The 25,522-nt window shown below is 44.1% G+C and overlaps 3 protein-coding genes across 5 annotated transcripts in view; 1 reads left to right on the forward strand and 2 right to left on the reverse strand.

The window, feature by feature from the left end:
* Positions 1–11,316, forward strand: part of LOC6592084 (maternal protein pumilio) — a 97,428-nt gene extending 86,112 nt beyond the window's left edge. The window contains exons 3-7 of one of the 2 annotated variants that reach the window (XM_026984559.1): positions 809–1,246; positions 1,578–1,794; positions 7,693–8,940; positions 9,032–9,200; positions 9,276–11,316. In XM_026984559.1, the coding sequence (XP_026840360.1) occupies positions 809–1,246; positions 1,578–1,794; positions 7,693–8,940; positions 9,032–9,200; positions 9,276–9,789 (2,586 nt within the window). In that variant the 3' untranslated portion in view covers positions 9,790–11,316. The remainder of the gene's footprint in view (positions 1–808; positions 1,247–1,577; positions 1,795–7,692; positions 8,941–9,031; positions 9,201–9,275) is intronic. The other variant, XM_026984560.1, reaches the window with a different exon arrangement.
* A 2,728-nt stretch (positions 11,317–14,044) lies between these two features.
* LOC113565637 lies at positions 14,045–19,924 on the reverse strand. 2 transcript variants are annotated; one of them, XR_003408699.1, is made up of 5 exons: positions 19,772–19,924; positions 19,644–19,713; positions 19,378–19,577; positions 16,453–16,469; positions 14,045–14,059 (listed from the first exon to the last, which is right to left on the reverse strand). XR_003408699.1 is itself a non-coding variant. In XM_026988185.1 (3 exons), the coding sequence occupies exon 3, from the start codon at positions 19,337–19,339 to the stop codon at positions 17,156–17,158; it is 2,184 nt and encodes a 727-aa protein (XP_026843986.1). In that variant the 5' UTR covers positions 19,340–19,577; positions 19,644–19,713; positions 19,772–19,924; the 3' UTR covers positions 16,492–17,155. The 2 variants fall into 2 exon arrangements, 1 of the variants encoding a protein (XP_026843986.1); XM_026988185.1 differs by lacking the exons at positions 14,045–14,059; positions 16,453–16,469 and having other exon boundaries at positions 16,492–19,577.
* Positions 19,925–22,392: 2,468 nt separating this feature from the next.
* On the reverse strand, positions 22,393–24,395 carry LOC113565638. Its single transcript, XM_026988190.1, has 3 exons — positions 24,204–24,395; positions 24,076–24,145; positions 22,393–24,009 (listed from the first exon to the last, which is right to left on the reverse strand). Exon 3 carries the CDS (start codon positions 23,734–23,736, stop codon positions 22,591–22,593), a length of 1,146 nt encoding a protein of 381 aa, XP_026843991.1. The 5' UTR covers positions 23,737–24,009; positions 24,076–24,145; positions 24,204–24,395; the 3' UTR covers positions 22,393–22,590.
* Between the last annotated feature and the right edge of the window lie 1,127 nt (positions 24,396–25,522).

A 25,522-nucleotide genomic window follows, 5' to 3' on the forward strand; every position in this document is an offset into this window, starting at 1 on the left:
TGTTGATTTGATTGGATTTGATTTAATTTTCCAATTGAAAACACTTTATCATGTTTCCACGTGTGTGCTAGAACAACACAAGATATTACAAATGCGTATGCTACTCGTAGAATCCCTGCGGATGCGGATGCGGATACTTGATACTCGCATGATGTATAGCACGGGCTCGGGCACGGGCACTGTTGCGCCCTATTACGCGACAGATTCACGTAAGCCAAGACGAATGTGCCGGAGCCCTCTGAAAAACGATGCCAGATGCTTTACATGCATCAGAGGGCACACCGGATTAAAACTGAGACGATGAGATGGGCAGGGACGGGCTCTCCATCGGCTCTTGGAGATGGGCAAAAGTTATACGTGCGACAAGTGTGTGGCATAGCGATGGGAACCAATCGATAATTTGCTCAAATATCGATTGTTATCGCAGCGCGATAGATGTGTGTTTCTGTGGGGTATTGGCTTCGTTCGGTCACTTAGGCTTTTAGGAATATGTCCCCCGATTTAGAACTGTCAAGACTCGCCTCGTCTTGACAGTCCTTGACAGTCCTTGACAGTTGAAAATACGTTTGCGAAATTTGCTAAACTGAACAGCTGTTCAATAAGTAATCAAAGCCGAAAACTAGGTAGTTCCAGAATGATTATGTTCGTTAATCAGAAGGAAATGCAATTTGGCTGCGAGGACTCTTTCTATTTGGTGCCGTTCAGTGCAGATGTGAGCTTGGAAACTAACAGCCTACAGCCGCCTCTCGACTACTCGATTGCCCGATAACTAATCCGCAACTCTGCCTTTCCGCTTTTCTTCCAACAGCAATTGTTCCGGTCGCAGAATCCAGGCCTTGCGGCAGTTGCCTCCAATGCAGCCGCCGCCGCAGCCGCGGCCGCAGCCGCCACATCCGCCGCCAGTGCAGTCGGTGCCCCGCCCGGCGCCCCCAACGGGACGCTGCAGCAGTCGCAGCAGCAGCAGCAGCAGCAGATGCAGATGGCCGCGGCCTCCCAACAGTTTCTGGCCGCCCAGCAGGCGCAACAGAACGCGGCCTATGCCGCGCAACAGGCGGCCCCGTACGTCATCAATCCGGGCCAGGAGGCCGCCCCCTACATGGGCATGATAGCCGCCGCCCAGATGCCGCAGTACTACGGCGTGGCGCCGTGGGGCATGTACCCCGGGAATCTGATACCACAGCAGGGCACCCAGCCGCGCCGCCCCCTGACGCCCTCGCAGCAGGGAGCCGATAACCAGCCGTATCAGGTGAGTCACTCCCCTCAGCGCCTTGTATATACACCCCACACACACCCCACACACGTACATACAAACACACATCAGCACATTGTACAATCAATACCGATTGGGGCGCTGTACAAGGCCCAGGGCTTAAGTCGTGTAAATTTGAAGTCATGTAAATTGCGTGCACCTGCCGCCTGCCACAGATGGTGGGTCTCTTGTACAGTGGGCCCGTTATGTTCTCCTTCTTTTCGAATACTCATCTGCAAACCAAAGAACCAATCGCATTGCATAAACGATTCTAACCCTGTACAAAATGAAACCAACCACAACGAAATCTCTGTAAAATATCGTCCAGGTCATACCGGCCTTCCTCGATCACACCGGCTCGCTTTTGATGGGAGGACCCCGCACCGGCACGCCCATGCGACTGGTTAGCCCCGCCCCCGTGCTGGTGCCGCCGGGCGCCGCCCGAGCCGGACCCCCGCCGCCGCAGGGCCCACAACTGTACCAGCCGCAGCCGCAGACAGCCCAACAGAATCTCTACTCGCAGCAGAATGGTTCCAGTGTCGGAGGTAAGTCGTCAATCCCACCATTGCCCACCACCCCAACCCCCTCCCATCCCCAAGTAATACCCCCATTGTAATTAGTGTAAAGTGTTGCATATCATCAACATCCTACTCCCCCTCCCCCTCCTCCACCACCCTGTATAGCCTGTATATCTGTATAGTCATTAATCTGGGTTTATCCACCAATCCCCATTCGGCAATGGGCGTCGCTTGTAATTATAATGCCAAGGGATTTCAGAGATCCCCTCGGATCAGCAGGGGGTGTCTGTTACTGCTAGTATTCCAATTCCAAAAGATAAATGCTGGAGAATCGGCTACAAAATATATCTAATCAAAAACAGAAGCGCCATTGGGGCACAACTAGGGGAAAATCGCATGCAGGTACGCAAAATGCGAAATGCAAAATGCAAAATGCAAAATATTATTATTGCTGCAACAAATTCAGCTGCAACTTCAACGTTTGCTACAGACACGACACACTCCCTAGGTGGCGTGGCATGGCGTGGTGTGGTGTGGCACGAGTCTCGACGAGTGCCACTGCCAGGTTTCCGGCTTTTGGCAGGTTCTATTCTGGGTTATTCCAGGCTTATGGCACTCAAAATATTATGGAAAGCAAGCGGAGGGACCCGACGCTGATTGATAGATAATATTCAAACAAAATACGGCAATAGTCCTTATACATTCTGTATACATTCTTTTGCCGTCAATTGAATGGCAGCGCCGACTCGGAGCTTATTTCAAGCAAGTTGGCAGCCCAGGCTGTGGGTCCTGCCCTCTGCACTCGATGTACAGTGGGTGCCTATTGTTTTCCCAGTGTGTCTGCTGTCGCTTCTGCTGCTCCTTGTGCGGCGTGGCCAAAAATAACATTTTGCCATTGAAGTCGAGCTCCAAAAGCCCTTCGGGGGAAGGCGGAGAGGGTGGGCCAGCTGGCTGAAAGGAAAATGTCGACGTTGGCTTATCATTGTTGTTGTAAATTTATAGAATTTCAAATTATAATTAATAACAGCAGTCAGGCAATGAAAGTTTACACTTTGTGCTCAAACTGTCTGCCCCCCCTGCCCATGCCCCATGCCACATGCCTCTCTCCTTTCCTCGTGGGTTTTTGTCAGAAGTTACATATCCTTAAATCGACGGCCAGGAGTCGGGCAGCTTTAAAGCGCACCGATCGGACGTGGACAGCTCCATTAACTCCATTAACGGTCGGGCGAAATCAATTATTGCGCTTTCCGCCGACAGTTTTCGAAGCTGTCCGACTGACGGACGTCCCCCCCGTCCCCCCCACCACTATCCTGTGCTTACCGCATGCAAAAATTCCCGCAACGGGCCATTAATGGACAGTGGAACAGCGGCGCGTGCATTATTATATCGTTAATTCATTTTGGCTTCTCATATGGCAGTTTAATGAAGTTTCCCCCCCAAGCACCGTCTGTCGAATGTTCCACATGACGTATGAGTGATTACGCATTTCAATTGTGTGTGTTTCAGTCCAACGGACTGTCGTAATTGCTTCTCTGCTTGCCTGACAGACCCGACAGCGCGGCTTAAAGCTGTGCCTGGCCCTCGAATGCAAATGGGAATCAATCGAATCTATTCCTAGATGCAAGCCAAGCTCCTCCGACGTGCCTCAGTGGAAAACTGCGATGCAGGTGATTAGGCCAAGGGTCTCTCGAGAAGTGTACCCGATGCACTGATCCACATATCCACGTATCCGCCTCTGCAGCCACATCCACATTCACTGACAATTCCACTTGCACATTCGCATCTCAATTACAATTAGCACATTGGGCCCCCCCACAGTTTGGCCTCCACTCGCACTACCAGGAGGCTGTGGAGGCAACCCCCCACTCATTATGTTGTGCAATCGATGCCCTCTCCCCTGCTCTCTCCTCTGGCTCTCGCTCTCGCTGTGTGCAATGTCAAAAAGGCTTTTTAATGGAGATTATATTGTTTTAAGTGGCTGACTGAAGGAGAACAGCAGCAGCAGCTGTGCACCAGAGTGGGAGGCGGCATCCATTGCTGCCTCAGAGACAAGCTGCAATTACAAACGTTAATGCACCTTGGCCTGGGTCTGAAGGGTTGCGTTACCCGTTGGATTGGCAGAGACTCAGGGGCTGAGGAGGGAGACGGCTGCTTGGCTTGGCTTTGCAACCGCCAAACCCATTTTGGGGCATTGCCTTGAAAACAATGGGAGTACGAGTGGCAGCAGGCAACATCCTCCTCCTCTGCCGGCTAAATTATTATGTACACCTTTCGCATGTTGGCAACATGTGATTGGATCGAAGGACTCCTCCTTCGAGGCGCACACCCGCACAGGCAGAGGGAAAGGGAAAGTGAAGGCACAACCACCGTGCCACCCAGTAAACCGACCACTTTGCATACAATGCAGCACATTGTTCATCCTGCCACTGCCACATTGAGCCGCTCTCTGTATCCGCATCTGGCTTTGCCTCCGCTCCTCTGTGCTGCAGCCTTTTGTGCAAATGAATTCGTTTATTTTGTAAAATGTCAATTGCTATGTTGGCTTACAGAGGCACCAAAGGACGGGGCATCGGAGGAAGTCGAGCACACGCTCGACACTTGCTGTGGTGTCGGTAGGTGTTGCACGCTGCTGGCTCCCTGCCACCCCCCTGCCACCCTGCCACCCTGGCTCTTACGCTTAATGAAAGTCTCACTGCCGTGTGCACCGAAACACGGAAAATGCGTAACGTGGCGAAACGTGGTGCAAACGGCGAAGGGATTGACATGGGTTTGGGCTTGGGTTTGGGCTCGGGCTTAGGCTTGGATCTTGGATCTTGATCGCCCTAACTTTATTTCTCTTACAAAACTGATAAATCCATTAAAATTTGCTTACTTTTATCGGGCTGCAGCAGCTGCAGGCCTTCGGGGGGAGGCCATCCTTCTTTAATTGCAGGCAGAGGAAAGTTTTCCGAAATTCTCTGGGAAAAAACGTGAAATGCGACTGCGAATGCGATGCTTAATAAATGACAGCAAACACTCTGCCTGCCAGAGGGGGCAGGAGGCCGGAGTGGCGCTGGCGGTGGCGGCAAAAGTTTTTAATTCGTGCATTTAAATTGCAACTAATTTGGCGCCACTTCAGAGGGAGCGAGACAGCAGGATGGAGCCTAGAGTCTCTAGAGCGACTAAATTCCATTTCAAATGCAGACGATGCCGGGGGCCGGAGCCGGAGCCGGGGACTGGCGTTGCGATTGTGGGAGGGCTAAAATACACAAACAATTTGCATCAATGAAATGTCGCGGCTGAGGAGGAGGAGGAGGAGGATGAGGAGTAGGAGGAGGAGCAGGAGGGGGAGGAGGAGGAGGAGGAGGAGCAGCAGGAGGAGAAGGAGGAGTAGGAGGAGGAGGAGGATGAGGAGGAGGAGGAGGAGGAGGAGGAGGAGGAGGAGGAGGAGGAGGAGGAGGAGGAGGAGGAGGAGGAGGAGGAGGAGGAGGAGGAGGAGGAGGAGCAGGAGCAGGAGGAGAAGGAGGAGTAGGAGGAGGAGGCTCTTGGAATAGTATGTTCCGCATCTGTTCAGCTTATGTATTTGCTCTATTCCACTCATTGGTGTAGGGGTCCACCCCCAGTCTAGCGGGGAGGGGGGTTGGATCTGTCTTTTGGTCTGTGCCTGGGTTTGGGTCTGGGTCTGGTGCGTGTAGTTGCACAATTTAAAAGGGAATTATTCATGCAATTTGTGTGGGGGGCGGCAGGACATTCCCCTCTTCCATGCCACCCACACACAGATACACACACAGACACTCGCTGTCCCTCCTTTGCTCAAGTGAGAGCGAGAGTGTGATGGAGATGGGTAGATAGGGGGGGGCAGACGGGGTAGTGAGAGCAGGCCCCGCGTTGGGGACACACTTTGCCAAATGAAACTGCAACCATTATACGAGCATGTACATATGTTTGTATGTAGGCATTGGATACACGAGTGTGTGGCAGGAGTGGCACGGGGGTGCCATGAGGGTGGCATTAAAAAGACGCCAAGTTTATTGCAGGCGACATTTTGTGGCTTATGCACACGTTCCACAAACACCCGCCCGCAGCAGACGGGGCACTCTGCCCGCCCTTGGCTTAATGTAATGATTTTATGAATTATAAATGCACACACGTGCCCATTATGCACATGCACACACGTTTCACGTTCCACGTTTCACTCGCACTCTCACTCTCACTCGCCCTCTCCCTCTCTCTCCCTCTCTCTCTCTCGCGTTTTGCCTTTGTCTTTGGCGCTAAGAAAATCGCGGGGCATTATAATTTCAAGTCACTGAAGGAGGAGAGGGCGAGGAACTATTATGAGCCCGGGCAACTTTGTGTCAACTTTGGCGCCGCTAAGTAGGCTATGAAAAAGAGCAGTTTAGAGGCCACCATCCACGAGGACATTCCATGAAATGTAATTAGTGTTTAAGCGTCTGAAAGTAACCGAAACCGATCTTTATACACCCTATATGCTCGTATATCTGCCTATTTATAGAAATACCCGATGTGGAAAGTGTCGTTGAACTCCTTGTGGCATATTATTAGGGGGAATGCGGATAATTTGTATTCAATGTGCACCCCAGTCGCGGCCAGAGGTGCCCCACTGCATGTTGCACTTACTCGGCCACTCTCGCCAGAAGAGTGCTCTCCTTCGAACCAACTCCGCTCTGAACCGAACCAACCAGCCGGGATTCCAACCCATTCAACCGCCCACCTGGGAGCCACTTACTTCCGGGCTTTGGCAGCCCCTTTTCCGCTTTGCCGCAGCTGTTGGCCCTGCATTAGTTGCTGGATAAGTTTCTGTGTCAACGGAGTGCCCACGTGGCCCTGCCACGCCCTCTATTTGTGGCTGCGAACCTCCTCCCGCCTTGCCCCTTCGCCAAATATAAATTTGTGCAATTAATATTGTGCTGCCTTCTGAAACGTTGCGCCTCGTTGCAAGTTGCAGCTTCCGATGTATGCGGCAAACCCACTCTGAGGGGTCCTGGAATCGGCTGGAAAGTGGAGTTGTTATTCCAAGTTCTGCCCTGCCTCATGTCTCGCACTGAGAACTTTCGCTTTTCGAAGAGTTTCGCAATTCCAACTCATCGCTCGAGGGGCTCTGGGGGCTCAAGGGGGACTCAGACGGCTCGGTGGCTCAGGGGGGGTCAATAGGAGATTCTTTTGCTGTAAATCTCTCGCTGTCACTTCCCCGGCGCCCCCGGCTTGATGGCAAATCAAATGCTAGTGACAGATTACAGCATCAATCAAGTTGCCACCGTCTTCCCCGCTGCCACATCCACTTATTGTTTCCCAGTCCCAGCCCCAGTCCTGTCCAGCATCCTTTTACATATCCCCTGGGGCTGGAACACGAGGCATGTGTGTGCGCCACATTAATGCTGTACATAAAGACTCGGAGAGGAGATAGATAGAGGCAGAGGCAGCGCCAGAGGGCGCAGATGTTCCTGCATTTGAAATGCCAACTGGCCAACGAAAGCTAAGCCAAGCCGCCAAGGCAGATGCGCCTCGAAGCAGGCAATTAAGTTTTACAGGCGCCGTAAAGACACTCCTCCAAATCCCTCCTGCCTCCTCCCGTTTCCGGTCCGCTCGATTAATTACAAGGAAGGCGGCACATTTCCGCCAGAGGTTTATGCCCAACATCAAACTGGTTAAGGCCGTAAACTGAACGGAAAGGCGATTCGCCTTTGAGTAGAACATTCATTGGCAAAGACTGGCAAAAGGCTGCCCAGCAAAGGCATTGATCCTTCGTCAAACAACACCCACCATGCTCATTCTTCCCCTCTCCTTCCCACATGCAAATAATCATATTTCATAGTCGTAGTACTCTTAAAATAGATGTGTGCAGCTCTGTTTTACCTTTCTTTTGAGACACAATGAATATTGCAAGCAGACAATAACCAAACGCCACTCTCTGTGTCACTTTTGCAGGCCTCGCCTTGAACACAAACTCGTTGACGGGTCGACGGGACTCCTTCGATCGCTCCACATCCGCCTTTAGTCCCTCGGCCATGGACTACACCAGCAGCGGAGTGGCGGCCGCCAACGCGGTCAACAGCACGGTGGCCCAGGCAGCGGCCGTGGCGGCTGCCGCCGCCGCTGCCCGCGCCAAGTGGCCGGGAGCGATGTCGGGCGCCGGGGCCTACGGGGCCTTGGGAGCAGCAGCCGCTGCTGCGGCGGCCAACGCCTCGGCCAGTCCGATCGGGGCCCCGCTGACGCCGCCCCCGTCGGCCCAGTCCTGTCTGCTGGGCAACCGGGCTCCGGGCGCCGAGTCGCGGCAACGACAGATGGCCGTGGGCCTGCCGGCCACCGCTGCGGCTGCCCAGGCGGCCGTCAACAACATGTTCGGCTCAAACAGCTCGCTGTTCTCGAGCCATTTGGCCATTCCGGGAACTGCGGCGGCGGCAGCTGCGGCAGCGGCAGCCAACTCGCGCCAGGTGGTCGCCGCTGCTGCGGTGGCGGCGGCTGCGGCCGGAGCCGCTGGAGCTGCTGGGGGGGCCCCGCAGCCAGGTAGGTCCCGGCTCCTGGAGGACTTCCGGAACCAGCGCTACCCGAATCTGCAGCTGCGCGACCTGTTGAACCACATTGTCGAGTTCTCGCAGGACCAGCACGGATCGCGGTTCATCCAGCAGAAGCTGGAGCGGGCCACGGCCGCCGAGAAACAGATGGTGTTCAGCGAGATTCTTGGCGCCGCCTACAGCCTGATGACGGACGTGTTCGGCAACTATGTCATCCAGAAGTTCTTCGAGTTCGGCACGCCCGAGCAGAAGAACACCCTGGGCATGCAGGTCAAGGGCCACGTGCTGCAGCTGGCATTGCAGATGTACGGCTGCCGCGTGATCCAGAAGGCCCTGGAAAGCATCTCGCCCGAGCAGCAGCAGGAGATCGTGCACGAGCTGGACGGCCACGTGCTGAAGTGCGTGAAGGACCAAAACGGCAACCACGTGGTGCAGAAATGCATCGAGTGCGTCGACCCCGTGGCCCTGCAGTTCATCATCAACGCTTTCAAGGGGCAGGTCTACTCGCTGAGCACACATCCCTACGGCTGTCGCGTCATCCAGCGCATCCTCGAGCACTGCACAGCCGAGCAGACCACGCCCATTCTGGACGAGCTGCACGAGAACACCGAGCAGTTGATCCAGGACCAGTACGGCAACTACGTCATACAGCACGTGCTAGGTGAGTCATCCTTCCGCGGTGGAATCCCAGCGTCCGCCTGGGAGCCTGGCAGCCCACTAACCTTGACTCTCCCATTCACCCGTCCATACAGAGCACGGCAAGCAGGAGGACAAGTCCATACTCATCAACAGCGTGCGCGGCAAGGTTCTGGTGCTCTCGCAGCACAAATTCGCCTCGAACGTCGTAGAGAAGTGCGTCACCCACGCCACACGCGGCGAGCGCACGGGCCTCATCGACGAGGTGTGCACCTTCAATGACAAGTAAGTCGCTAACAGCCGATCGCTAATCTCAGTGAAGTCAGACTCACTCCATTCCCTACTTTCCGCCCTACTTAGCGCCTTGCACGTGATGATGAAGGACCAGTATGCCAACTACGTGGTCCAGAAGATGATCGATGTGTCCGAGCCGACGCAGCTGAAGAAGCTGATGACCAAGATACGGCCCCACATGACGGCCTTGCGCAAGTACACCTACGGGAAGCACATCAACGCCAAGCTGGAGAAATACTACATGAAAATAACGCCCATATCCGTTGCGGGGGCAGTCAGCGGTGCCGGAAGCGCAGCTGCGACCACATCCACATGCTCGATTGCAGCGAGCAGTGCTTCCCTAGCGACCGCATCCTCAGCCGTCTCGCTGGACAACAGCAACAGCAGCAGCACCAACTCTTGTTCGACCACCACCAGCATCGCCTCGCCAACGATTTGCTCCGTGCAGGAGAATGGCAGCGCCATGATTGTCGAACCAACATCGCCAGCTGTGTCCGAGTCGTCATCGCCGGTGGTGGCTGCCGTCAACAGTGGCCTTGGTCCCATTGGACCACCCACAGCCGCCAACGGCGTCCTATAAAGACAAGTAGAGAAGAAATCATACGGTCGATGTAGTCAACAGAAACAACATCCTCCTTCTCGAATCGAGGTTTAGTTTTTAGTCTGGCATCTGCCAGAGCGTGGAGAGCGAGAGGAGAGCAAAGGAGAGCAAAGGAGACGAGCCAAAAGCTAAAGCATACTATAAATAAATACATATAAATGTAATCTAATTTATTGAACAAGCAGCCGAATCGTGCTGCAATCAGAAGAGAGAGAGCCCCATCTCCAGGCCCCGCCTGGGCCGTCGGAGAATTGTAAAGAGAGCACTAGCTCACTCACACGCACGCACGCATGCACGCTTCTCAAATACGAGTGAAAGCAAACACCCGAGCGGAACACCCAATATTGAATGCCATGCCTCCATGGCGTGCATTCTCGTGGCAGCCGCAACGATCACTGTGCGCACTGTCACTACTGTCAAGCACTGTGCTCGTGCACTCGAAAGAAGAAAACAAAAAAAAAAAGAAAACTCAAAACTAATTTGTATTTTTACGAACAAAAAATAGCACTTAGATGAACGGAAGATTTCAAACGAAATATTTGTACAATGCGATCGCATGTTTAAGTTAAAAACAAAGAAAGAAGAAAGAAAAACAAAGAAATTATTATGAATGTAATTGTCAAAGAAACAAATTGTCTGCGTACACTTTCGTTGTAACTTTGTAAATTAATGATTATATAGCAAGCCTATCTGTAAATGATTAATGTTTCGACTGTAAATTGATAAGAGGACAAACCGAAGAGCCGGAAATTGGAGGAGATTGCGATATAGAGCGTAGAGAGTAGAGAGTATAGAGTAAAGAGTAACGAGTAACGAGTAAAGAGTAAAGAGTATAGAGAGCGGCAGCACGAATATGCGTAGAATTTATAAGTTCGGACAGAGGAACCATTTCAAATATGCATACGTTTATATAACGAATAGCAAACATAAACCACACATAGTGTAGAACGTAGAGTAAATATATGTTAATGGAGCCAGCAGCTACCAAAACAATATGAAACCGGAAACACACACACACACACACACACACACGCAACACACACGATCACCGAAACACTCAAACACTCTCACAATTAACGACTCTTCGACTCATTCGCGCTGCTTTTGCACTGTGTAAAATTTTGTACAAAAAACCCCAAACTACAAACCATGTATCAATGAAACCATGTAATTTTTCAATTTGTTCACATGTAAAATTTAACGGTTATGTAAAATTCTCATTAATTTTAATTGAACTATTTTTTGTAAATTATGTACTTGCTGTGTATAGAGGGAAACGAAACGAAACGAAGCAAAACAAAACAAAACAAAACGAAACCGATTACCATAACGATAGCGAACCAAGAAGACTCACACGCACAGCACATCATACATACACACCTGTACACACCAACATTCACACGTACACAACACCCATACACGCATGCATCGGAAGCAAGTTAATATTATTATTATTATTATCCATTTTGTATACATATGTATGTAATTTGTAAATTTGTTTGATTTTAAGTCGCAGTAACCCATACTACTATACATATTCTATTCGATCCTACACGCATGTATTTATAATTTTATACATCCTCATGGCCTGGCCCCACGCACCGATGATATCATGATATGATCGGGATGAAGAAGATAAGCGAAAGGTGGGCGCCAGTTGAGAGAACCCAACCCCTGTTTAGCCAAGTAAGCCCAACTGATTACCGAATTATGATTTTTTTAATTGAAGATGATGATTTCTCAGCGATTTTTACTACTTGTATCAGCAAAACGAAACAGCAAATAAGAGAGATGAGAGGGCAGAACAAATGTACGCAAATCATATTAAATAAACCATAAACGAAGCGAATGCAAAATTTTACGTGTCCCCTTTTTTGGTTTCCCAAATTTATTGCAAAAGCCTTTCGTTTGTCAGTCATTGCCAGCCCACCTTACTGTACGATATAGAATGTATTTATACGGATATGCTTAAAAACAGCTCCAGACTACAGAAAGTGCTTACTGCCCCTGCGCGGCTTGAATTGCAATCGCTGTGCAACAGACATCTATGAATCATCTATGAGCCTCATTTCCCATCCCATCCCATCCGAACCGATCCGATAGCATCCCTTTCCCTCCCCCTAACCTATCCCTCACGTAAGTGTATAGAATTGTTTTAGCATGTTATCGAACACTTGTAAATTGCAAACAAAAATTTTATATGTATACATACATTGTAAAAAGTAACCAACAATACGAGTACCAAGAATTTTGTACATTTTGTTATATAAATTTAGACTATTTCGGGACGCCTTATTCCAATACTAAAATACTGAATACTGATTACTGAAACGAAAGACGGTAAAAACGAACGAATTTAGACCTTTTGTCGGTTTCGTCGAAGCACAGATGTATCCATGTAAAACAATTTTTGGAGATGAATGTAAAGTGTATTAATGCATATTTTTGTACACACAATTTCGTTGTCGTGTTTTTGTCGTTGTTGTTGTCGTTGTCGTTGTCGTCGCCATCGTCATCGTCATCATCGTCGTTGTCGTGTTTTGTATATAACAAAAGTAATATGTATGTACCATTCATCGACCATTTGTAACTATATCTTTCTGTACCCCTACCAACAACAAACATGATACATAGAAGTGCGGCCCCGCAATAAACCCGCAATCGCCAGCGCTAAGATCATTTGAGCATTTCAAGCGACGGCGCGAACAGTAGTTTGGTATTATTCGTTTGGTATTTTTAGTTATTAACTAATCAACTGCCTGTCTCTAGAGCGCAATGCACTGATAATTTTAATTCATATAATCCATAGAGGAATCCATTGTATGTAGGAATCTCGACATGCTTCTGTAGGCGATACATACATATGTACATGCTGGACGTTAGACGCTCTTTGCATTTAACGTTTAGTATACACACATGACACAAAACACCCGCACACCCGCACACCCGAACGCCCGAACACCCACATTTGCCCTCACAATCACAGAAACAGAAACACATACATACAGCAAGCTGCTTAGTCGTAATAGTAAGTGTAAGCCTGCAACTCTATATACATGCATCATACATACATATATACATATATATATAATAAATATATATATACTATACCTATATACACAAACAGATATAAAACATATGTCTTACACTTAGTTTTGAGCTCGACGTGTAGCAACGTTTTTAAATATGTATGTATATGTATATGTATACTGTATACTGAATAAGTATATGCAAATGCAGAGCAGAGCAGAGACACAGTGAAATTTACACGTAAGCTGGCGTATTCTACACGCGCCCAGTTTTTACAGTAACAATTTTTTGCACGCATGTAGATCACTTGAACAAGCAAGTCGAAGCCCGAGTCGGAGATATGTAGTGTAACTTTTACGAGATCCATGTAAACTTGTGACGTGAAGTGAAATGGTTTTTGTGTGCCACACGGCATGGATAACGATATTGAAAAGGCATACAAATTACCGATTTGTAAAGTATACCATATAGACACAGCAGCAGCAGAAATTTGTAAAATTTTTCGACAGAAGAACCTTGTAAACTAAGCTAAGGACATAGCTAAAATCCATACACTGAATAAACCATTTGTAATTTGTTGTAAAAAGAAAGTACGAACCGAGCGAGGAAGGAAATTTGACGGCCAGGCATTTCCTGAAGCAGACGTGAAGAATAAAAACTATAAATTATATATAAAAATATACTAATATATACATACATATAAATATAAATATAAATTATATTGGATAATTACGAGATGTATTTTGTAGTTACACACTCGAACACGGACACTTGGATCAACCAATCCAAGTATACAAGCAGAGCAAACCCTTAGTTTTGTAAACGGCGAGCAATTGGCACAAGTTACGAGTACGAGTATATATATACAAAATTTTGGAACGCATTCGAGCATTTGATTTAACTATGCATTAGACTCTTATGTTTATTATGATTATACTGAATATGATTAACGCTAATTTCTTTGTGAAAAAAATAAAACAAGTTTATTATGTAGCAAAAAGCAAACGTTTTATTTCTCAATTTGATCGAGTCAATTGGCCCTTCTTCACACAATACACCACACATGGATTTAGAATAAAAACTTGGGCTTATTTTTCTGTTTCTGTTTCTATTTCTATTTCTATTTCTGTTAGAGTTTCAGTTTCAGTTCTACAAATTTCAAGTTCAGCTTCAAGATTCAACAAATTGGCTTCAATGGAAGGCTGCGATGACAACAAAACTAAAATCAAAATTGATATTAATACGACATGAAGTTAGAGAATAGCATAGCATTACTAAATATACATGAAAGTAAATACATACATATATATAAATAGTACACACTAACCAAACCCTTCAGCCCTTCCCGACACCAACAAAACGGCACAACAAACATGAGCGCAAAGCTTGAGGCATTTTATACGGCGCATTTTTTATATATGAACAGAATAGCTGTCTATATTATATGTATACCCAAGAAATGATCAACTTTTATAATGAGCCAGTAAGTAAACAAGAAATATTTTTTTATCAGCCGTGGCAAGCAAATCTTTTACCAGGCCATAAATTTTAACAAGATTATACATACTAAAAGGAAGGATACCTAGCCTAAAACCAAAAATCAAGTCGAAAAAAACCAACAATAAAATTCATACCATACCATTTATCATCTAGTAGAATTTTTCCAAATTGTAGAAATGTATACATAAAAATATTTAGATTTGTACTTGCACTCCCGAAGTTCGGGTAGGGTAGGCATACATATTTCCACAGCATTAAACCATAAGTTGGTCATTCCTTGAACTACAATAAGCCAAGCGAAAATCAGTTTAAAAAGCAGCAGAGCAAGTGACAGCCTACAGTATAAATATACAGCCGAACAGTATATGAATAAAACCTGTATTCAACAGCAAGCTGTACGATCTAGAAAGTGGAAGGTCGAAAGGTCTATTAAGAAAAGCAATCAATTACCTCGAACCAGTTCTATTCCCTGTATTTACTTTTCTAACCCTTCAATGACCACATTTATCGATCTTCCACTTTAGTTTGGGGTGCTTAAAGAAGCCGCTCTTGACCAATGCTTGAACTCCTTTATATTTTAAAACCCTATAGCCCCAACAATACCCACTCAGAGAAGATACGGAGAAACTTGGTTTAAATTAAACAAAGATATTAACGAGAAGAACATGAAACCTTATTAGCCACGCATGTACGTACGAATGATGAACATAACTAATGAAAAAACTTGTAACTAAATACTTCTACATATTGAATAAAAGAATGATATTAAAAATGAAAATCGGTCAAGAGTCCTTTTTTGTTAAATTTATTAAATATGCGAGGTTTGTGTTAAGGCGTGCTGGTCCATTCAAATGAAATGAGATACATATACGATTGATATTTAATCAGTAATGGCTTGCATGGAAGGAGTCCAATCAATACTACAAATTGAAACTATTGAAATCTTAAGTTGCAGGCCTGGATCATTCTTGAATTATAATTCAATTATCGATAATTATCGATATCGATTGTATTTGATGGAACAAGATTGAAATTCAGTTGCAACTGTTTGAATTCGATTGAAATAGATTGTAAAGGAGTTGATTGAACTAGGTTGAAAACGGTAAAATGGGATTGAAATTGTTTGAAATAGGTTTAAGTAAGTTTAAGGCGATTGAAGCGATAGCTTGCAGGCGGTAGAAATTGATGGAATTGCATTGAAATCGGCTGAAATAGATTGAAGATACGATAAATTATAAATTCATAGAAAATATTCGTTCTGACAACAGCGATTTGGAACTCCCCTTCTCGTGAATGAAACTATTGAAGTTTCTTTTTATACCCGATACTCAAAAAGAGTATAGGTGGCGATAGTGGATGTGTGTTACACAGAAGGAAGCGAGGCTTTTGGAAGGGCGTGCTCATCCCTTCAAGACAAGTACAAACATTAATAAGTTAATAAATACGAATTCGTAGGAGGGTGTGTACATACGGTCGACACTTCTCCAAAAAGAGAAAATTCTGGACTATGTATTTGGTAAAATAGTACTTACCAGCTCAATATCGTTTGTTATAACTGGCAGTTATACATACATATGTAAGTTGGCTAATCTGACCGCCTTGACGGCATGAAAGTGTTTTTCCACAAATAGTGTGTCGACTGTCGACTGATATTCCTAGTCAACCAAATTGGACTTTTTATGCTCGGTACTCGAAGAGTTTAGGACTATATTAGTTTTGAGGTGGTAGGAATCGCTTCCGACCACACAATGTATATATGTTCTTTATCAGCATCCATAACTGAGTCGATATTGCCATATCTGTTTGCCCGTCTTGTTTTACATCTAGTTCTCAAAGACTATTAGAACTAGAGCAACAAAATTTTGTGTGGAGACTACAAAGGTCGAAAATCAAAGGCAATTTTTAAGAGGGAAAACCGAAAACGCGGAATCATAGAATATTACCATATTTACCAGATTTCAAAATTTTGATTAGATCGGATCATTATTTTAACCCCAACTCTCTGCCCACTAAGCACCCTTCCACCTTCAGTGTGCGCCTTCTGGTAGAGGGAAGCTACATACATACATAATATATATCCAAAAACAAATAAAAAATAAACTTATAACTTACATACTAATTTTTGGGACCTTAAAAGAAAAGAGTAGATAATTGTGAGTTGAGTAGTAAATTCGAACTCAATTTTATTCTTAAAATCCAAGCCTTATACATATATAATCTAACAATAAGGTATGAGGTGCAAGACCCACGGAATGGATACAAAGTTAATGCGGCTTGCAATTCGAGTGCATGCATCCATAAGTGTTATTTTGGGACTATATTGGATAAGTGTTTCTCCACTTTTGTTTTGTTGTCGTGCTTGTTAATGGATTAATAGACCTCCGCTCACACCCCGCTAATTTATGTAAACGATAGAGTTCGGTTTACATAATTGAACGTGTTTAATAATGAGTTCTTGTTTGAACAGTGGCCTTTGGTTTAATATGGGTTTCGAAAGAAAATAACTCACTCCTAGTAAGTAATAAGTAATTAATAATAAGTTTAGGCTTGTAGCGCTGGAAAATAGCATGAAATAAATATAAATTTAAATTGCAAATAGCTGTTATTACATTAAGCCCCGAGGCAATTACTTTTGTTTGTGTTCTGTACCATTTGCTTACAATATAATTCCAGATTTCTAATCATGAAAACACAGACTTGTCTCCCCAACGGCTTTTTGAATTTTGGCCATACTTTTCGTTGCCTTGAGTATCATGTGCATATATAGTTGAAACGAAGACCTCGCCACAATTACTGCTTATTTTACCTTTAGCAATTACTCGGACTGCTCGCCTACTAAATCGGGACTAAATCCTGGTCCGAAACGCACAGCCCATCGATCTAAAGAGCGATTTGTTGGCAAATTTAAATGTAAAACATCTCGGAGATATTCATAAGTCCTTTTCGAGTAAAAGTGTATATTTTGCGCAATAACTTTTTCTGCGGAGCTAAATATCTTTGTCTTTTTCAAAAGCATGATACATATAGCTTTTGCTTCTGCAGAAACATGAGACATGTTGGCTATTATGGGAAGAACACAATAATTTGTGTTAGCTCTAATTCTCCGACGCCTTTTGTCCCGAGATATACATTTTTTTAGGGCCACATATCGTTTCTTTAATTTGTTAAAGTCTTCTTCTTTTTTTCTTTTTTCTGCCAATATCTCAAAGTATTTTTTTGTGAAATATGCCTCGTTTTTCTCCTTTTCTATGCAGTTTTCACAACGTTTGACATCAATCGATTCATTATTTTCTAGGGGATCTTCATCAGGCGTTTCTGTTTCGGACTCTTGATTTAGATCCTTTGAAATTGTATTATGTCTTTCAGCCAGTTTGATTCTCTTTGATTTCATTGGTTTTTCAATTGGTTCGTTATCTTCTGCATTGCCTAAAAATGAATTCTCACCATAACTTTCTTCATGCAGTGGTTTCAATGCAGGATTATCAGACAATTTTAACGTTGGTATTGCTTCGGGCTTCAATCGAAGATTTCCTATATACTTGGCATCAAAATGCCGTTCGCAAATTCGGGCTGTTTTTGTCACCAAATTTCTATCCAAACGACAAATCTCAACCCATTTACTGAAGAATAATGGATCCGATGGAAATTTGTATAACTTTACAGAAAAATTGGTAATTTTTGTTCTATGTCCGTAAAGGCAAGAAGAAATAATGCATTTGCCAGCGCATTTTTGGTTGTCTTTTTGATTAGCGAACGATTCTCCTTTTGGTCCCTTTTTGGACAATTCTATTTCAATCGATTCATTATCTTCAAATGGATCGTCATTAGGCGTTTCAGTTTCGGACTCCGGCTCAAGGTCGTTTGAAATTGTATTATACACTTCGCCCAGTTTGAGTCTCTTTGATTTTATAGGTTTTTCAATTGGTGTTTTGTATACCTTAATGCCTGAAAATGTATTCTCGTCACAAATACCTGTATTCAATGGAGACAATAGAGTATTATCAGACAAGTTCAGTGTTGGTATTGCTTCGGGCTTCAATCGAAGCTTTCCTATATACTTGGACTGGAAATGGCGTTCGCAAATTCGTGCAGTTTTTTTGATACAATTGCTGTCTAAATTACAAGCCTTAACCCATTTATTAAACCAGGCTAGATTCGACGGAAATTGGAATAATCTAACGCGGGAATCTTTCGTATTATTTCTATATCCCCAACGACAGGAAGAAATAATGCACCTGCAACCGTTTGGGCGGTAGTGTTTTTTTTTAACGGACGAATCTTTTTTTGTCATCTTTTTGCACAATTCCATATCTATCGATTCATTGTCTTCAAATGAATCTTCCGATTCATTATCTTTAACTGAATATTCCTCAGACGTTTCTGTTTCGGACTCTTGCTCTAGTTTGTTCGAAACTTTATTATGCATTTCGGTCAGTTTGATTTTCTTTGATTTCATACGTTTTTCGATTGGTTGGTTGTCTACTGAAATGTCTGAAAATGAATTCTCGTCACAAATACTTGCATTTAAGTCATAATCTGCCAAAGAATCATCCTCAGACGTTTCTGTTTCAGACTCTTGCTCTAGGTTGTTTGAAATCTTATCATGCACTTCGTCCAGTTTGATTCTCTTTGATTTCATTGGCTTTTCAATTGGTTTGTTGCCTACTGAATGGCCAGAAAATGTATTCTCATTACAAATACTTGCATTTAATGGAGTCAGCGGAGAAAGGTTTAATGTTGGAACCGCATTGGACTTTAATCGACGCTTTCCTATATACTCAGGCTTAAAATGCCGTTCACAAATTCGTGCAGTTCTCTTCACCAAATTTTTGTCTAAACGACAAACTTCAACCCATTTATTGAAGAATAATGGATCTGATGGAAAAGTGAACAACTTCACAGGAAAATTGGTGGAACTGTCTCTATATCCACAAAGGCAGGAAGAAATAATGCATTTGTAGCCGCATTTTCGGTTGTCATTTTGATGAGTAGACGGCATAGTTAATTAATAATCTAATTATGTGGGTTAATGCTTACAGCAACAAGTGGCAGGATATAAATGCGCACAGAGGACCCCTACTAGTCCAAGAAGCATATGCAGTTTGGACACTGGTTGACTGGAAGGAGTGGCCGGAGACAGTTGTGCGGAGGAGAAGTGCCTGATATGCGATCACGGGATCCCTATTGGCAGCCCTATTACGGTGCGTGCGAGCTGCCGCCAGAGTATTGCAAAGTCGCTGCAGGGAGAGGTATTGAGTATTAAATTAGTTAGAACTACCCAAGAAATGAGCGGACTTACTTACCTGCGTCTATACTATGGGTTGAGAGAAGAGAGTCTGTGGTGTTGGCCGAATCCTATCTTAGCGAAAAGGCCTGAAAAGCGGGACAAATTAAGAAAAAATACAATACCATTTAGTAAAAAAAAACTTACCCATCAAGCAACGCGATTATATGGATGAACACTGCTTTTCTTCTGTTTCTCGTCGTTGTGTTGTTTCACGATGCACAGGGTCTTTTATTCTGTTGCATGTGTTTTTTGTCAGCACAATCCGGGTTGCAATGCCATTCCTCTGTTGGTTTGTTGTTTATTTCAAGATATTTCCATGCTACGTGATGCTAGGGATGAATATCGTTAGGCTGCAAGAATTATCGATGTCTCTATCGGTATGTTTTTTCAAATATCAATATATCGCTTGAGAAAAAGTAGGGCCTCGAAGTCTAGAATGTGAATTTAAAAGATGCCTCCAAGCCCAACATCAGTAAATAATTATAGTTTGTACAACTTCCTGGAAGAAAAGATGATAGTTGAACAAAAATATGCCAAGCCGATGCGATGTTTATTGCAATTTTCTTGGAAATGCATCGCAGGATACAGATTGGCTCCAATACTGGAAACAAAAAAGCATCAAGTTTATTTAATTCTTTAGCACTTTTCTTAATTATCTTAAAACTTGTCAATGTAATAATGCAGCCCTAATTGAAATATCAATATATCGATATATATTTTTGGACTGGCCAAGATAATAATATGGTCTTTTAGGTGAGATATATCTGCAACGAAACTACTTTGCTGAGTTCGGACACTGGCCTTCGGAGAAACGATTTTTTTTTTGCTTTGTTGCTTACTTCGCTATCTTTATACCCGCGTCTTTTGAATCTACTTATCGGTGCACGGCACAGAAATATATCGGATATTTCGTGCGAGACTTATCGGCGTTTTATTTTGAAATCCAAAATATTATAGTCGAGTTTGTGACAACATTTTTGCGGCATAAATTCCCAAAGTGGTCGTAGAGGTTTGAACACTTATACATTACCGGCATGGATGCCAGTTTCGAATTGACCCAATATTGTCTCTATACTCAATGTAGTTTCTGAAATGGTATGTTTAAATAACATATTAACCTATGATTATGATTAACACCAGATTAAACATACTTATCGTTGAAGGATATACACTTACATGAGCACTAACGACTAACCCCACTAGCGACTAGCCCCTTCCCGTGTCGTGGGACCAACTATGCCCAACTTAAATATATGTACATACAAAAAACACTGCAAAGGAGCTCGGCACTCCTCCTAAAGTGCCGGAGGGAAAAGACCATCCCTCTACTAACGCATCTGGGAAGCCAGTGCCCAAAACGACGGGGAAGGAGACTAAGTCGGTCCACCGTTTTCAGGCAGCAGGCGCTGCGAGGCTAGGACCGAAAAGCCAAGCGGGCCAATCCACGTCGGGGGCCCCAAGGGCGTCCTGGTTACCCGTGTGGCAGCCATGCAGAGCTATATCGGGGCTGGCGCCTCTGCCTCGAAAGATGGCCCAAGTTTCAAGACAAGAGGCGTGCGGCCTTCATCCTGGGCAACGACGACCCGGTGTTCCTGGCGTCTGCCCAGGGAATCGAATCGCGGCGATGGGCCAAGACGGTCCTGCCCGACTACCAGCCAGCCAAAGCTGGCAAGGCCGCAGCCAAGGCCCTCAGCAAGCGGCAACGCCGGAAGGTGGCCAAGGTAGAGGAGGGCAACGGGCAGGGGCGCCAAATCATCCTCGTCCTGAACGAGGAGTCCGTTAGACTTCTCCACGACACGGAGGGAACTGTGGACTACGGCTACAAGAAGGTAGTCATAGTGGAGCCCCCGGAGATCCCTAGAATGGAGATCAAGCCTGTGTCGGTGTCGGACGAGGCATCAGTAGTGTCGGATGACATCTTAGATGGGTACGTTTCAGACGTGAGCGAATTGATAGCTGCATCAATAGTAGCTTTTGGCCTTTACAGAGCGTGGAGACAATTATTTTTTTACTATATTGCTTAAATTACAGAAATTTTCTCGTAAGGTATCTTTGCTAAATTGACCAATTTTATTGCTGTCAAAAATCATTTTAGATGGATTACCACCAAATTCAGGAATTGCCTGCAAAATTTCCTTGGCATATACCCGATCGGCAGCTGAAGACTCTATGTTGGAATTTTCTTGTTCGTTTAAACTATTTTGAGACTATTGCTCAGCATCTGAACAATCTGCATCTGTAATCCATCCAATCTTCCTGTAATTCAATTTCTTCTTTTTCTGATTTACTGTCTATTGTTCCTTCTTCTTTTGTTATGTTGGAAAGAGTCAGAGCGAGAAAAAATTAAATTGTTTGCTTCAGTCTGGCTATAGTAATACTTTACATATACGATCTGGTTCAAATTCTAGAAGATTTAGTCATTCTCCTGACTTGAGAAATGTGAATGCAACAGATTTTCATACTTTGTGGAAGCGGAACGGAGAGGAGCGAAGTTTTAAAATACTCTTGTAACAGTGACATATCACAGAAGTCTGGATACAAAATTTCGTTGCTCTAGCTCTTATAGTCTCTGAGCACTAGGCACTCATCGGGACAGGCAGACGGACATACAGACATAACTCAATCGACTCGGCTATTGATGATTATCAAGAATATACACTTCCTTCTGGGTGTTACACACATCCACTTTTACTGCAAAGCTAAAATCTGTTTATGAGTTTTACATTTTGGAAAGCTTTGGAAAATTTTCTATCAGATCCGTTTAGTTAACTTTTGCCCTCTGATTTCAGCTGAGACACCACTGTGCGACCGATTTTATTTATTAGCATGATTTACAAAATCCGACAGAGTAAAATAAATTAAACAATACAAATATTAGTATATATATAATATATCGTGAAAACACAGACCTCTCTCACCAACAGCTTTTATGTATTTGGCTATAATTTCCCTTCCTTGGCAATTTACACAACTTTTTTTGGGGACTGGGGCCCGAGTAATTTAGGAGTAAATCCTGATCCGAAACGCTCACTCCATCGATCTAAAGTGATATTTGCTGGCAAATGTAAGTTTAAAACATCTCGGAGGTATTCATAGGTCCTTTTCGAGTAAAAGTTTAAGTTTTGCGCAATAACTCTTTCAGCGGGGCTAAAGATCTGTGACTTTTTCAAAAGCATGATACATATAGTTTTTGCCTCCGCAGAAACATGAGACATGTTGGCTATTATGGGTAGAACAGACAAATTTGAGTTAGTTTTAGTTTTCCGGCGCCTATGGGCATTGGCCCGAGATATAGATTGTTTCAGGGACGCATATCGTCTCTTCCATTTGTTAATGTCTTCCTCTTTTTTCTCTTTTTCTGCCAATAACTCAAAGTATTTTCTCGTGAAATATGCCTCGTTTTTATCTTTTGCTACGCAGTTTTTACAACATTTGACATCAATCGATTCATTATTTTCTAGTGGATCTACATCAGGCGTGTCTTTTTCGGACCGTTGCTCTAGTTTGTTCGAAATTGTATTATGCACTTCTTTCGGATTGATTCTCTTTGATTTCATATGTTTTTCAATTGGTTCGTTGTATAATGCATTGCCCGAACAGGAATTCTCACCATAAATATTTGAATTCAATTCATTATTTTCTAGTGGATCTTTATCAGGTGTTTCTGTTTCGGACTCTTGCTCTAGTTCGATTGAAATGTTATTATGAACTTCGGCCAGTTTGATTCCCTCTGATTTCATTGGATTTTCAATTGGTTCGTTATCTTCTGGCATGCCCGAAAATGAATTCCCATCATAAAAACCTTCATGCAACTGATTCAATGGAGTATTATCAGACAATTTCAATGCTGGTATTGATTTGGACTTCAATTTACGCATTCCTATATCCTCGGCTTTGAAATGCCGTACACAAATATGTGCGCTTTTTTTCACCAAATTTTTATCTAAGCCACAAACCTCAACCCATTTATTAAAGTACAATGGATCCGATGGAAATTTGAATAACTTTACAGGTAAATTGGCCGAACTTTTTCTATATCCAGAAAGACAGGTAGGAATAATGCATTTGTAACCGGATTTTCGCGTATCTTTTTGATTAGCATACGACATAATTAATTAATAATAAAATTAACCTGCTTATAAAGTAATATTTGGATATACTCTAGATTACCATGAATTAAGCAGCAACAAGTGGCAGGATTTAAATGCGCACAGAGGACCCCTACTAGTCCAAGAAGCATATGCAGTTTGGACACTGGTTGACTGGAAGGAGTGGCCGGAGACAGTTGTGCGGAGGAGAAGTGCCTGATATGCGATCACGGGATCCCTATTGGCAGCCCTATTACGGTGCGTGCGGGCTGCCGCCCGAGTATTGCAAAATCACTGCAGGGAGAGGTATTGAGTATTAAATTAGTTAGAACTACCCAAGAAATGAGCGGACTTACTTACCTGCGTCTATACTATGGGTTGAGAGAAGAGAGTCTGTGGTGTTGGCCGAATCCTATCTTAGCGAAAAGGCCTGAAAAGCGGGACAAATTAAGAAAAAATTCAATACCATTTAGTAAACAAAAACTTACCCATCAAGCAACGCGATTATTTGGATGAACACTGCTTTTCTTCTGTTTCTCGTCGTTGTGTTGTTTCACGATGCACAGGGTCTTTTATTCTGTTGCATGTGTTTTTTGTCAGCACAATCCGGGTTGCAATGCCATTCCTCTGTTGGTTTGTTGTTTATCTCAAGATATTTCCATGCGAAACGCGATATGACAGACGTGATGCTAGGGATGAATATCGTTAGGCTGCAAGAATTATCGAAGTTTCTTTCGGTATGTTTTTTCAAATATCAATATATCGCTTGAGAAAAAGTAGGGCCTCGAAGTCTAGAATGTGAATTTAAAAGATGCCTCCAAGCCCAACATCAGTAAATAATTATAGTTTGTACAACTTCCTGGAGGAAAAGATGATAGTTGAACAAAAATATGCCAAGCCGATGCGATGTTTATTGCAATTTTCTTGGAAATGCATCGCAGGATACAGATTGGCTCCAATACTGGATACAAAAAAGTATCGAGTTTATTTAATTCTTTAGCACTTTTCTTAATTATCTTAAAACTTGTCAATGTAATAATGCAGCCCTAATTGAAATATCAATATATCGATATATATTTTTGGACTGGCCAAGATAATAATATGGTCTTTTAGGTGAGATATATCTGCAACGAAACTACTTTGCTGAGTTCGGACACTGGCCTTCGGAGAAACGATTTTTTTTTTGCTTTGTTGCTTACTTCGCTATCTTTATACCCGCGTCTTTTGAATCTACTTATCGGTGCACGGCACAGAAATATATCGGATATTTCGTGCGAGACTTATCGGCGTTTTATTTTGAAATCCAAAATGTTATAGTTGAGTTTGTAATAACATTTTTGCGGCATAAATTCCCAAAGTGGTCGTAGAGGTTTGAACACTTATACATTACCGGCATGGATGCCAGTTTCGAATTGACCCAATATTGTCTCTATACTCAATGTAGTTTCTGAAATGGTATGTTTAAATAACATATTAACCTATGATTATGATTAACACCAGATTAAACATACTTAGCGTTGAAGGATATACACTTACATGAGCACTAACGACTAACCCCACTAGCGACTAGCCCCTTCCCGTGTCGTGGGACCAACTATGCCCAACTTAAATATACATACAAAAAACACTGCAAAGGAGCTCGGCACTCCTCCTAAAGTGCCGGAGGGAAAAGACCATCCCTCTACTAACGCATCTGGGAAACCAGTGCCCAAAACGACGGGGAAGGAGACTAAGTCGGTCCACCGTTTTCAGGCAGCAGGCGTTGCGAGGAGAGGACCGAAAAGCCAAGCGGGCCAATCCACGTGGG

Source organism: Drosophila persimilis, unplaced genomic scaffold (genome assembly GCF_003286085.1).
Source record: "Drosophila persimilis strain 14011-0111.01,24,50 unplaced genomic scaffold, DperRS2 tig00000000-arrow-pilon, whole genome shotgun sequence".
NCBI lineage: Eukaryota > Metazoa > Arthropoda > Insecta > Diptera > Drosophilidae > Drosophila > Drosophila persimilis.

Excerpts from the sequence above, each read along its gene's own strand:
- LOC113565637 (XM_026988185.1), bottom strand. The coding sequence starts at position 19,339 with ATGCCGTCTACTCATCAAAATGACAACCGAAAATGCGGCTACAAATGC.
- LOC113565638 (XM_026988190.1), bottom strand. The coding sequence starts at position 23,736 with ATGTCGTATGCTAATCAAAAAGATACGCGAAAATCCGGTTACAAATGC.